The sequence below is a fragment of the Bos taurus genome, chromosome 5 (assembly GCF_002263795.3).
Source record: "Bos taurus isolate L1 Dominette 01449 registration number 42190680 breed Hereford chromosome 5, ARS-UCD2.0, whole genome shotgun sequence".
Taxonomy (NCBI): Eukaryota; Metazoa; Chordata; class Mammalia; order Artiodactyla; family Bovidae; genus Bos; species Bos taurus.
Genome location: NC_037332.1, coordinates 83,285,149 through 83,298,237, shown reverse-complemented (window position 1 = coordinate 83,298,237; position 13,089 = coordinate 83,285,149). Strand labels below are relative to the sequence as shown.

At 37.8% G+C, this 13,089-nt stretch overlaps 1 protein-coding gene across 3 annotated transcripts in view; it reads right to left on the bottom strand.

The window, feature by feature from the left end:
- Positions 1-13,089, bottom strand: part of ITPR2 (inositol 1,4,5-trisphosphate receptor type 2) — a 591,729-nt gene that overhangs the window by 276,739 nt on the left and 301,901 nt on the right. For all 3 annotated transcript variants that reach the window (XM_024991354.2, NM_174369.2, XM_059886107.1), the window contains 1 exon segment: positions 1,294-1,484. In XM_024991354.2, the coding sequence (XP_024847122.1) occupies positions 1,294-1,484 (191 nt within the window).

Below are 13,089 nucleotides of genomic sequence, written 5' to 3'. Positions count from 1 at the left end.
AAAAAAAAAAAAATCTACCTGACAATGCAGGAGATGCAAGAGATGTGGGTTCAATCCCTGCGCCAGGAAGATCCCCTGGAGAAGGGAATGGCAACCCACTCCAGTATTCTTGCCTGGGAAATTCCATGGGCAGAGGAGCCTGGCAGGGCTGCAGCCCACAGGGCCGCAAAGACGGACACGACTGAGTGGCTGAGCACACAGCACATACACAGCGATGCTTCAGAATGTGACTATATTTGGAGTCAGGGCCTTTAAAGAGGTAATTCAAGTAAAATGAATTCATATTGAGGGGCTCTACTTCGAAATGACTGGTGGCCTTACAAGAAGCAATTAGGACAGAGAAGTGTGTGCACAGAGGGAAGACCACGTGAGGGTACGGTGGCACGCATGCCACCTGCAAGCCAAGGAGAGAGACCTCCCAAGAAAACAAAGCTGCCAGCGCCTTGATCTTGAATTTCTAGCTCCAGAGCTGTGAGAAAGAAATTTCTGTCGGTTAAACCACCCAGGCTGTGGTATTTCATGATGGCAGTCTGGGTAGATTAATACAATGCCTCTCTTTACTCAGTGTCCCAGAATGTCCAGCCAAACACAGGAGTGGGATACTATGCAAATAATTTGGGAGTAAAGGTGCTCACACCATTCTCATCAAAGAAGCATAAAAGGATATTGAGACATGAACTGAAGCAAGGTTGTGAAATACTTATTACATGGGTCTTTACAGTAAATTATTCCACCAAATGTATTACAGTTATTATTTTGATATTAAGACCCATTACCTCACTGTTTGCTGCTGCTAAGTCGCTTCAGTCGTGTCCGACTCTGTGCGACCCCAGAGACGGCAGCCCACCAGGTTCCCCTGTCCCTGGGATTCTCCAAGCAAGAACACCGGAGTGGGTTGCCATTTCCTTCTCCAATGCATGAAAGTGAAAAGTGAAAGGGAAGTCGCTCAGTCGTGTCCGACTCTAGCGACCCCATGGACTATAGCCTACCAGGCTCCTCCGTCCATGGGATTTTCCAGGCAAGAGTACTGGAGTGGGGTGCCATTGCCTTCTCCAACCTCACTGTCAGAACACATTAAATAATACCTACTCAAAAAGAAAAAAAGAAAAAGACTCCCAACAACTTCTATCTGGAAGCAATGTTTTAAAAAGGATAATGTTGGTTGGACATTGGAAAGCAAAGCCTTGTACCCAACTAGAATTTAATAGTTTTAACCATAGTTTATTTATGTGGCCACATATATTAAAATTATAATTTAGAAAATATTCATGTCATTTCATGCTCTTATTGTACCTGTAACTTTTCAATAATATTTCTGTAATCCCAAGAAGGCCCTCCAAGAGCTTCCTTAAAGCGTGGTCCAGAGCGAGCTGATAGTCTCCAGCCCATGGCCGCTCTCTGCACCATATTTGAATGACTCTTCAAGAAAAGAGTATTCACTTGGCTGTCCAAATCCACTGGAATGGCAATTCCACGATTCTTTGCTGAAAAAGAAAGATTTAAACACTTTCCTCTTAATTTGACTAAAGTTACTCGACTGGTATCAAAACAATTAAGATAGAACAAATACAAAAGAAAAAAATGAGACAAATTCTGATATGTAATGTAAAGCATGCTGATTATAGTTAGCCATACTAGAGCATATATTTGAAAGTTCCTAAGACAGTAGATCTTAAATGTTCCCATTTTAAGAAAAAAAATTATGACTGTGAGATTGTTAACTACATTTATTGTAGTAATCATTTCACAATATATACATATATCACTGACAATATTATATGCCAATTATATCTCAATGAAATGGGGGAAAAAAGAAAACTATCAAACCTTCAAGTTCTGCCATTAAATTATTTTACACAACTACAAAAGTGTTTAACTTGAAAGTGTCTCAGTTCTTAAGACCAATGACTAAAATAGACTCATTAAATATTCAAGAACTTATTTGATTTCTTGATGATTAATGTTTAAAATATACTTTATACATCATCAATATGGGAAAACACTGTATAACAATCATATATATTTGTACCTTCCTAGATGCAGAAGACAATTAAAAAGCAGGCAGAAAATACATGACAAAATCCTGACAGTCCATTTTATAAATATAATTCTTCTGTATATGTGTATGCACACCCATGTAAAATGCACAAAACTGCATACGGTAAAACATCTTAGACAAGAAATTTAAAAATTGAAAAGTATGAGAAAATATGCATTGGAAAATAGTACACAGTACATGTTCTTCTTTCCAAGATCCACTGAAATTTATATTTTAATAGACATAGTTTTCCCTGGTGGCTCAGATGGTAAAGAATCTCCCTGCAATGGAGGAGACCCAGGTTCAATCCCTGGGTTGGGAAGATCCTCTGGAGAAGGGAATGGCTACCCACTCCAGTATTCTTGCATGGAGAATTCCATGGACAGAGGAGTCTGGTGGGCTACAGTCCATGGGGTCGCAAAGAGTCAGACACGGCTGAGGAACTAACACTTTCACTTTCATTTCATATCAAAATACTGAAAAACAAGACTGCTTGCCAATAAAAATACAGAAATGTTGAGATATTTTTGCAAGCAGAATGAAGATGAGATTCATCCATCAGAGAAAGAAGAGAAGAAATTGCTCTGCAAGAGATTAGAGTTAGAACAGGCCTTCCTAGGTTCTCAGACAAACAATACATAGAGTGGAGATGGGAGGTGGCATAGTCAGCTGGCAGCTCCAGAAAGAACATCTGAATAGCTGGGAAGTTTAGGCCCTCCTCTCTCTGACAAGTATAAACAGAGTGACAAGCAGCAGAGGCTTTTACCCAGAGGATAAAGTTAGAGAAATGCAGAAATGTTCTCTCAAGAAACAAGAATACCTGCCTGGAGAAGATGCCAAATGAAGGCGTTAGGGATTGACAGAGAAGCTGAATAGGGCTGGAAGTAACTCCAAAGATCCTGATCAAATAAGAAGAAGAATGCAGGGGAGAGGGGGGGTTACCCCAGTAAAAAGAGAAAATATATTAAAGATTTCAACCCATGAGGAAAAACCTGATTTTAACACTTGTTAGTACTTCCAACTTGTTTTCTCTCTCTCTCTCACACACACACATACACACGTACACTCCAAGAAAGCCTGTGTATCATTTTGGTGGGGGGGGGGCTTCCCTGGTGGCTCAGATGGTCAAGAATCTGCTTATAAAATGCAGGATACCCAGGTTCATTTCCTGAGTGAGGAAGATACTCTGGAGAAGGGAATGGCTACCCACTCCTGTATTCTTCCCTCACCCAGAATTCAGTGTAAGCCTTGTCATTTACATGAGAAAGCCAGTAGAGAAACAGACTCTCAAAACTGCAGTGGAAGCCCGTGCAGGTCATTTATGGATCTCTGTAACTATGACATACCACCACGAGTCACAGGGAAAAGCAAGAACACTGAGGACAGCCCTGGGACTTCCCTGACGCTCCACTGGTTAAGGGTCTGCCTTGCAGCATGGGGGACACCAGTTTGATCCCTGGTCCAGGAAGATTCCACGTGACTCGGAGCAACTAAGCCCATGTGCCACAGCTACTGAGCCTGCTCGCCTAGAGCTGTGCACTAGAGGAAACTGGTGAGAAGCAACAAAAACCCACAACAGCCAACACGTAAATAAATATTTTTTAAAAGAGAAAAACAAATATGACATATTAATGTGTACATGTGGAATCTAGAAAACTGGTAACTGATCCTGTTTGTAAAACAGAAATAGAGGCACAGATGTAGAGAACAAACGTACGGACACCAAATGGGAAAGGGAGTGAGATGAATCGGGAGACTGGGATTGATACATATTCACTTCTAGGAATAAAACAGACTATCTAATGAGAACCTACTGTACAGCTCAGGGAACTCTACTCAGGGCTCTCTGGTTACCTAAATGGAAAGGAAATTCAAAAAAGAGAGGGTATTTATATACGTACAGCTGATTCACTCTGCTGTACAGTAGAAACTTACACCACACTGTAATGCAAGAATACTCCAATAAAAACTAATTAAAACAAAGAATAACTAGCCCCAGTGAAAATAGAAATGATTCAGGGAATCACACACACAAAAAAACATTCAAATAATTATAGTTATTGTCCTCAGAAAATGTGAGCACACACCACATTCAAAAAAATAGAAAATAAAAATAAAGCAATCTTGGAAATTAAAATGATTGTATAGATTGTACAAAAGAAATTTCAAAATTGGCTGTAAAAGAAAGGAATAAGGACCCCCTGGTGGCTCAGGTGGTAAAGAATCCACCTGCAGTGCAGGAGACCCAGGTTTGATCCTTGGGTTGGAAAGATTCCCTAGAGAATGGAATGGCTATCCACTCCAATATTCTTGCCTGGAGAATTCCATGGACACAGTAGCCTGGCATGCTACAGTCCATGGCATTGCAAAAAGACAGACACGACGGAGCAACTAAATAACACTTTGATAACTGGGAAAGTGAAGGAATTTTCCACAATACAAAGCATAAAAGAGTCAAAGGGACAATATACAGAAGATGAAAAGATAGAAATACTTTGTAAAAAAAGAAATAATACATCTAGAATTACTGTGGTGCTAATGGAGTATCTGTTATCTAGAAAATTCACTCATGTGAAAAGACTTGAAGACTCATAATATAGATGAAGTATTATAATAGACCATATTTTAAATAAACTGTGTGAGTGTTAGTCGCTCAGTCGTGTCCGACTGTTTTGCGACCCCCTGGACTGTGGCCCACCAGGCTCCTTGGTCCATGGGATTCTCCAGACAAGAATACTGGAGTGGGTTGCCATTTCCTTCTCCATTAAATAAAATAACTATGCATAAAAATGAGTCCAAGGGAAACTAAAACAGAGAAAAAATGAAATAGGGAGGGTCACCCAGGAAGTCAAATATCTAATAAGTGTAAGCTCCAGAAAGAAACATCCAAGACAATGGAAGAGAAAAAATGATTAAGAAAATACAGAAGACAATTAATTACTTTGAGTTGAAAAAAATGCAAGTCTTAACTGAAACGGTCTGCTGTGTGTGTTAAATAGGATTAAATAAGCATATTGTTCATATCCTAATCAACATGTATAATGCTATTATCGGTTGAATTGTGTCTGCCAGAAAATATGTGTTGAAGTGCTAATCCCAAGTACTTGGAAAGGTGACCATACTGGGAAATAGGGTCTTTGCAGATGGAATCAAGTTAAGTTGACGCCCGATAAGGGTGGGCTTGTGTCCTCATAAGAAGGGGAGAAGGAAAACAGAGCTAGACACCATGTGAAGATGGAGGGAGACTAGATTTATGCATTTCCAAGCCAGGAACACCAAGGGCTACCAGCTGGACCACAGGCTACGAGAAGGGCATGAACAGATCCTTCCCTAAAGTCTTCAGAGAGAGTATGGCACTGCTGACACCTTGATTTCTGCCTTTTACCCAGCACTGGGAGACAATACATTTCTGTTGTTTTAAGGCTCCTCGGTGTGGTCATTTATTTGGCTCCCCTATGAAATCACTGTAAATGCCAATAGCAGAAAGAAAACTGCAAGAATTTTCAGAGAGAAAAGAGGGTTTCTACAGAAATTCAGACTGGCATCAGACTTTTCATCATCAATACTGGATGCTAGAAGTCAGTAGAATAATATTTTTATAGACAGACTGCTGAGCAAACCAATTAGTAGCTGCCACTGGGAAAAGAGAAGTGGGGAAAGGCAGGGGTAGAGCAGAGGATTATATGTACCTGCAGTTAAGAGGTACAAACGACTGTGTAGAAAATAAATAAGCTACAAGGCTATACTGTAAACACAAGGAATATAAGCCCATATTGTATGATGATATAAATGGAGTCTAGTCTACAAGAATACTGAATCATTATTTGTACACCTGAAACCAAAACAATATTGTAAATCAAATATACTTCAATTTTAAAAGTGATAAAGAGGCAAAAAAAGACCAATGGATAAAACCAGATTTTTTTAGGTGTTTATAAACCATCTAAACTAAAAATCAACAGTGATGCCTAAATAAAAACATTTCAGAACAAGCAAGGCTCATAAATTTTTCTATTCAGAAAAAAACTGATTTTTAAACATTATCAACCTATAAGAGATTTCACTGTATTTCAGAATAGAATACAATCATCACAAGTCATAATAATGCAAACCAGTCATCTATAAAGCAATCATTGGAACACAAAGTGGGAAAGAAAAGGTGAAAATTGAAGATGTGTTAATTTCCTGATTTTTCACAGTGTGAAGATAAAGACATTATTTAGACCTGTTATTCAAGGGACAGGGATAAAAAGATATTCTTTAAAGTTATAATGATAGTCACTAGAAGATTTCTTTAATTAATGGAAATAGGAGGGAAGGAATAAAAAGAAATGAGAGTGAGTGAGAATGAGAGGATCTGGCTTGCTTCATATAATGGAAGGAAAGTAACGGCAGTGGCAGTGCTATTCCTGTTGGTGAAAATTTTGTGATGCTCAGAGATACTTAAAAACTTCTTTGAAAATATATAATTTTAGCTGCCAACACAAAAAGTTCCCAATTTAGACAGGAGCTCGAGCTAAAGTTTTAAGGAAACAATAACAGCTCTAAGCCAACCCTAAATGATCAATTGTACCACTGTCCAAATTTCCCAAGTGAATATTTTCCTAATATTCCTTATAAATTTCCCTTTTCCACAGCATACAATGTCTCTGCTTCTGTCCATCACATACAGCAAAGCAAATGCACTCTAGTCCCATCTGAAGGACCAACAGCCTCAAAATTGCTGCACATATTTTTTAAATACTTAATTTTTACTTGACTGACTCACCCATAATGACTGCTTCACACATATGCTGGGTTTGCTCTAAACATTCAAAAGTCAAACAGAAGGCAATATTCCTTATATGTTATTTTCTAAGCAACAGAAAATAAGAAAAATTATAGAACTTAAAGTGTTAGTTGCTCAGTCGTGTCTTGACTCTTTGCAAGCCCATGGACTGTAGCCTGCCAGGCCCCTCTGTCCATGGTTAATACATGCTTTTGAACTGCTGTGCTGGAAAAGACTCTTGAGAGCCCCTCGGGCAGCAAGGAGATCAAACCAGTCAATCCTAAAGAAAATCAACCCTGAATATTCATTGGAAGGACTGATGCTGAAGCTTTAACACTTTTGCCACCTGATGTCAAGAGTCACCTCACTGGAAAAAGACTCTGATGCTGGGAAAAATTGAGGGCAGGAGGATAAAGAGGCGACAGAGGATGAGATGGTTGGATGGCCTCACTGACTCAATGGGCACTAGTTTGCACAAACTCCGGGAGATAGTGAAGGACAGGGAAGCCTGGCGTGCTGCAGTTGGGGACACAAAGAGTCAGACGCAACTTAGCAGCTGAACAAAAACAACATAAAACTTAAAATTGCTCAAAACATATTGCAACCCAGTTTTCACAATTGTTTAAACAAAGGGGATAGATTTACCTCCCCTTTAGTAACCAGATATGTTAGATACAACTGACCGTCAAGTGAGTGTGTGCTGCTATGAATACTAAGAAGTATTTTTCTAATGACACCAGTGAAGATGTAATCCAACGGTGTGTGAGTACATGCTACACTGCTTCAGTCGTGTCTGACTCTTTGCAACCCTATGGACTGTAGCCCGCCAGGCTCCTCTGTTCATGGGATTCTCCAGGTAAGAATCCTGGAGTGGGTTGCTGTGCCCTCGTTCAGGATATCTTCCCAATCCAGGGATCGAACCCGCATCTCTTCCGTCTCCTGCACTGGCAGGCAGGTTCTTTACCACCAGTGCCACCCCAGCATATGAAGCCCCCGTATCAGTGTGGTCAAGAAAATCTCATCCCTACCCCTCCTCATACATCCCATGAGCTGCTACCACTATTCCACTATGGCCAGCAGCAAGGAGACACCACTGTCCCAAACTTTGTTGAAAGGGTGTTTCTGTCCCCCAAACTGAACCACTCTAGCTGGTTTTTTTTTAGTCTTCTGTCTTGGCACAAATTGCACAATATACATTAACTGGCTAAAATAAACCCTACTTTCTCATGCCCAGAGGTAAACTCTAGTCAAATGCTAAATCACAATTTCTAAGCAATAAAAGAAAATCAATTAAGCAACTGGGGAAAGGAGAATTTGAGTTAAAATAAGTGAGCTGTGTAGATAATGATAAAACTTTTTCAAGCAATTGTAAAATGTTAATACCTTTAAGACGTGGCCTGAAATAGATTCTCGGCACTGTCAAAATATTACAAAAGATTAAGTTGAAAGAAAAAGTGACAATGCTAATTTAGTTTTCTATATATAGTTTAACAATTAAAGCAGAAATTTGTGGCTAGGAAAAGAAAGGAATTAATTCATGATCTCACTTTACAAGAACATTAATAACTACAATAATATTTTTCTCATGTAACCAAAAATATGATCCACATTTAACTTCCATTTATTAAGGTAGAAAACATTCTGATATAAATATCAGAATGTGAATTGAAATGTGAATTGAAATGTGAACTAGGATGTATTTTGGGGTTAATGGTTTCTACACCTCCTATCTTCAATCAGAAAAAACTAATGAATTACCAACAGCCAATCATTCTTTCAGCATGTGTCATTACCTCCAACTGTGCTTTAGTGGTCATATAAAAGTTTAAAGTATTTAAAAAATAAATGTTCCTATTTCACCCTAAGCTAGAATGCAACTAAGATACTATCTCATTAAGGGTATTTTGTCAGAGAATAAGCATATGGAGTTCTTTAAAATCAAATAAGAGAGAAGATGGGTTGCTATTAACAATTTATCTTTTACAGTGTTCTGCCCAGAGATGGCTAGTTCTCTAAAATGCATTATCTTTATTTATAGGTATTGTGATTACTGGGCTAACTGACTAATTAGGCTTACAAATCCTGAAAATTCTCTAGATATGACAAAATTACTTTAAGATGTAATTGAAATCTATTTTTAATTATTATTCATTAAATATTGCATAGTCTGTGATATTTTTAAATTAGACCAAATTACTGGTGGCAAATGGCAAATGAAAATCTCTGAGAATACACGTATTACAGTGATAAATACGACAGGAAAAAAAATGTTTAGATAGATAAATTGACAGGTTGGGGAAAAACGCAACAGAAAGTGTAAGCATTTATTAATAACATTTGGTTTGTTGTCAAGCACCCCTGTACAGGCTCAGAAAAATAAGAATGGCTAGTGCACAAGAAAGATAAGTGAGCAGAGTGGTACCTTTTCTGAATCAGGTCAAAATATCCAGGATAAATCACCACTGAAACACTAGCATTCTTAAATATGAAGAACACTAAATACACAAATTGTATCTTTCCTGTTTGGTACTCAATCTACACTTAACTGACCCTCAATTAAATAAAATTTTATTACAAGTATTGGAGCGGAGAAGACAATGGCAACCCACTCCAGTACTCTTGCCTGGAAAATCCCATGGACGGAGGAGCCTGGTAGGCTGCAGTCCATGGGGTAGCTAAGAGTCGGACACCACTGAGCGTCTTCACTTTCACTTTTCACTTTTCACTTTCATGCACTGGAGAAGGAAATGGCAAACCACTCTGGTATTCTTGCCTGGAGAATCCCAGTGACAGAGGAGCCTGGTGGGCTGCCGTCTTTAGGGTCGAACAGAGTCAGACACGACTGAAGCGACTTAGCAGCAGCAGCAGCAGCAACACTGGAGAGGATGTGGAGAAAAAGGAACCCTTGTGCACTATTGGTGGGCATATAAATTTGATGAAGGGGAAAACAGTGTGGAGGTTCCTCCAAAAATTAAAAATAGAACTGCCATGATCCACATATTCTACTTCCAGGTATTTATCCAAAGAAAATGAAAACATTAACCCCCAAAGGTATATACACCCCTGTGTTCACCACAGCATTATTTACAACAGCCAAGAAATGGGAGCAACCAAAGTGTCTGTCAATGTATGATGCATGGATAAAGAAGATATCACACACACACACACACAAACTGGAAACCATTCAACCATAAAAAAAGAAGGAAATCTTGCCATTTGGGACAGCATGGATGCATCTGGAGGTTACTGTGCTAAGTGAAATAAATCAGAGAGAAACACAAATACCACACGATTTCACTTACATGTGGAAGCTAAAAAACAAAGCAAATGAACACACAAATCAAAACAAAACTCACAGATACAGAGAACAGCTCAGAGGAGAAGGGGCTTAGGAAGTGCGCGTAGAGTCAAGGCAGTCCAAACACATGCTGAAGGATGGAAACTATACTTATTGTGGTGATCACTTCATAGTGTGTAAAAATATCAAATTATTGTGTTCTAAGCCTGAAACTAGTGTACTGTTATATACCAATTTTACCTAAATGAAAAAAGAATATATAATTTTATGGGTTATGTAAGAACTAGTATTGGCACACACACCTGACTATTCATCTGGAAAAAATTAAGTTGATTTCACATCCTCTATCTTACAACTAAATATATTCCAGATAACTAAAAATTGTTAACAGCCACACCAAAAAACAAACAGACCAGGCAAACTAAAACCATGAACATTCTCAATGGGAATTAAAAACAACCTCTTAGGCTTATCAAGGCCATTCTGGAAGATGAAACAAAACCTAAAAAGCCTACAAGAAAGTAATGTCTACATGCCCCCAAAAATTCAAATGACAAATGAAAAACTGAGAAAAAAAATATTGGCTACTTTCAGGCAAAGAGCTCATTTTTTTTTTCGGGAAAAAAACAAACAAACAAACAAACAAAAAACTTAAAAAGAGTAAATAAAAAGTGACAGTTCACAGAAAAGGAAATACCAGTGACTCAATCACATGGAAAGGTTTTTTTTTCCCTTACTTGTAAGAAGAGAGACACAAATTAAATCTATATGGATACTTTTAGTTAAAAGATTTGCAAAGCTCTAAGAATCCAAAGCACACCATATTATCAAGGAGATAAATTATCTCCTGCATTGTTTGTGGCATATAAATTGAACAATCTCTACAGACTACAGTATCTGTCAAAAGTAGAATATCCAGAAATTCTACCCCTAGGTATTTATCTTATTCTTCCTCACGAGTAAAATGATGGGAAACAACATAAATAATAATGGGGTTAAATAAATTAGAATATAGGCACACAATAGGATATTATGCAGCCAATGACAAGAGTAGAATATTCATTCATTTGTATTCACTCAGGTATTTTATTCATATAATAAATGTTCATCGATCTACCATGCTCTAGCCAGTGTCAGATTCTCGAACTTTGTAACAGATAAAGCACTTAGCTTTGTTTTTTACTGAAGTATGATTGCTTTACAATGTTGCATTAGTTTCTGCTGTACAAGGAAATAAATCAGCTATATGTAGACAGGTATCATCTCCCTCTTGCACCTCCCTCCTACTCTACCCCATCCCACTTGTCTAGTTTTATTCTGCTTTGTGATTCCTGTACATGTAACATTTACCCTCAATGTACTAGAAATTCACTGAGGTCAAGAAATATGGTTTCTCAGACTGCATATCCCTAAGAACTAGAGTAATGTTTTTCAGATAATGAGGGCTTATTAGCTTAATTAATAAATATGTGAAAAAGCTTATAAAATTTGTCCTAGCTTCTCCTTCAGATTTAATTTTTTAAGTAATAATGGAGTTTTAAAATTTCCATTATTACTTTAAAACCATAATTATAGAGATACATCATGTCAAATGCTTTATACAATCAGTCATAACATCTAGAGAGATGAAAACAGACACACTGATTTAAGAGAGACTGAATTTCTCTTCTCAAAGGGTTAATGTTTTATACACATTCAAATTTGGGGGGCACGACTGGCTTGAAGATTGATGTTCATTATTAAAACCATTTGTAAAAGATATTTTGCAAAATTTCCATTTGGAAAAACGATTATATTTTTAACAAAGTACCCAATATTAATGCCCTCAAATCATTTGAAGCTTATGAAACACATGGAACAAAATTCTTTTTTGAAAGAAATAAAATGGGAGTGATCCTTGGATGCTTTTTTCTCAAAGTACTTCTAACATGTGCTATTGTATTTTATACAAATGAATAAATTGAAGAACAGTAACTGACTAATGAAATTAACATCCTGATCAATATTTTATACTTTAAAGGTATGATACAATGTTATTCACACTGATTTCTGATAGCAGAGCATCACAAATGCCTGCTAGTATGTCAGTCTAGAAGGGGTTCACACCTGCCTGTGTGACCAAATGAGCTACCTAACCTTGCTAACCTCAAGACCTCATCTTTAAAATGGGCCTATGGATTATGTCTACATCACAGGGTTTACCACACTGTCTAAAACTAATAACAAGGCTTCCCAGGTGGCTGAGTGGTAAAGAATCTGCCTGCCAAAGCAAGGAGCTGCAGGAGACGCAGGTTTGATCCCTGGATTGGGAAGATCCCCTGGGGAAAGAAATGGCAACTCACTCCAGTATTCTTGCTTGGGAAATCTCACGGACGGAGGAGCCTGGTGGATTACAGTTCGTGGGGTCACAAAGAGTCAGACACAACTGAGTTTACTGATCATATACACACGCAATAACACTAATCAATGCTCCCCGCTCCCAGTAAGGTAAGTTCTGACCTAGTAAATGCTTTTTCTGTTTTTACTACCTTTTATATCTAATGTATAAATATGAAAGAGAATGAAATGTTTTTGATGATAGATGAGTTCAGCCAACATACTTGAGAGCACTTTACAAATGACAAAAAGTTATGTAAATATAACTAGAATAGACAATATAATAATTATCTGCATTTATAAGAATGTGTTTACCAGTTTGTAAATGCACTGAAATTTTGCTTTAAAAAAATTAGGTATTCTCTTTGACTTTGTAACATTTTTCTTAAATACATATATTCTTTGTTTTCTTTAATATAAATTCATATATATTTCAATTGTAATAAATGCCACCTTAAAGAGGTGTTGAAACACAAAAATGACTTTGCACCTGAGCTATAACATGTTAGACAGATCCCTGCCTGGTGAGCCAAACTGCCATAGTCCTAGTTTGTATGTTGAGGTTTCCTAAGAAAGGACTCTGGAGCAATCTGGAACAGCATCAACTTC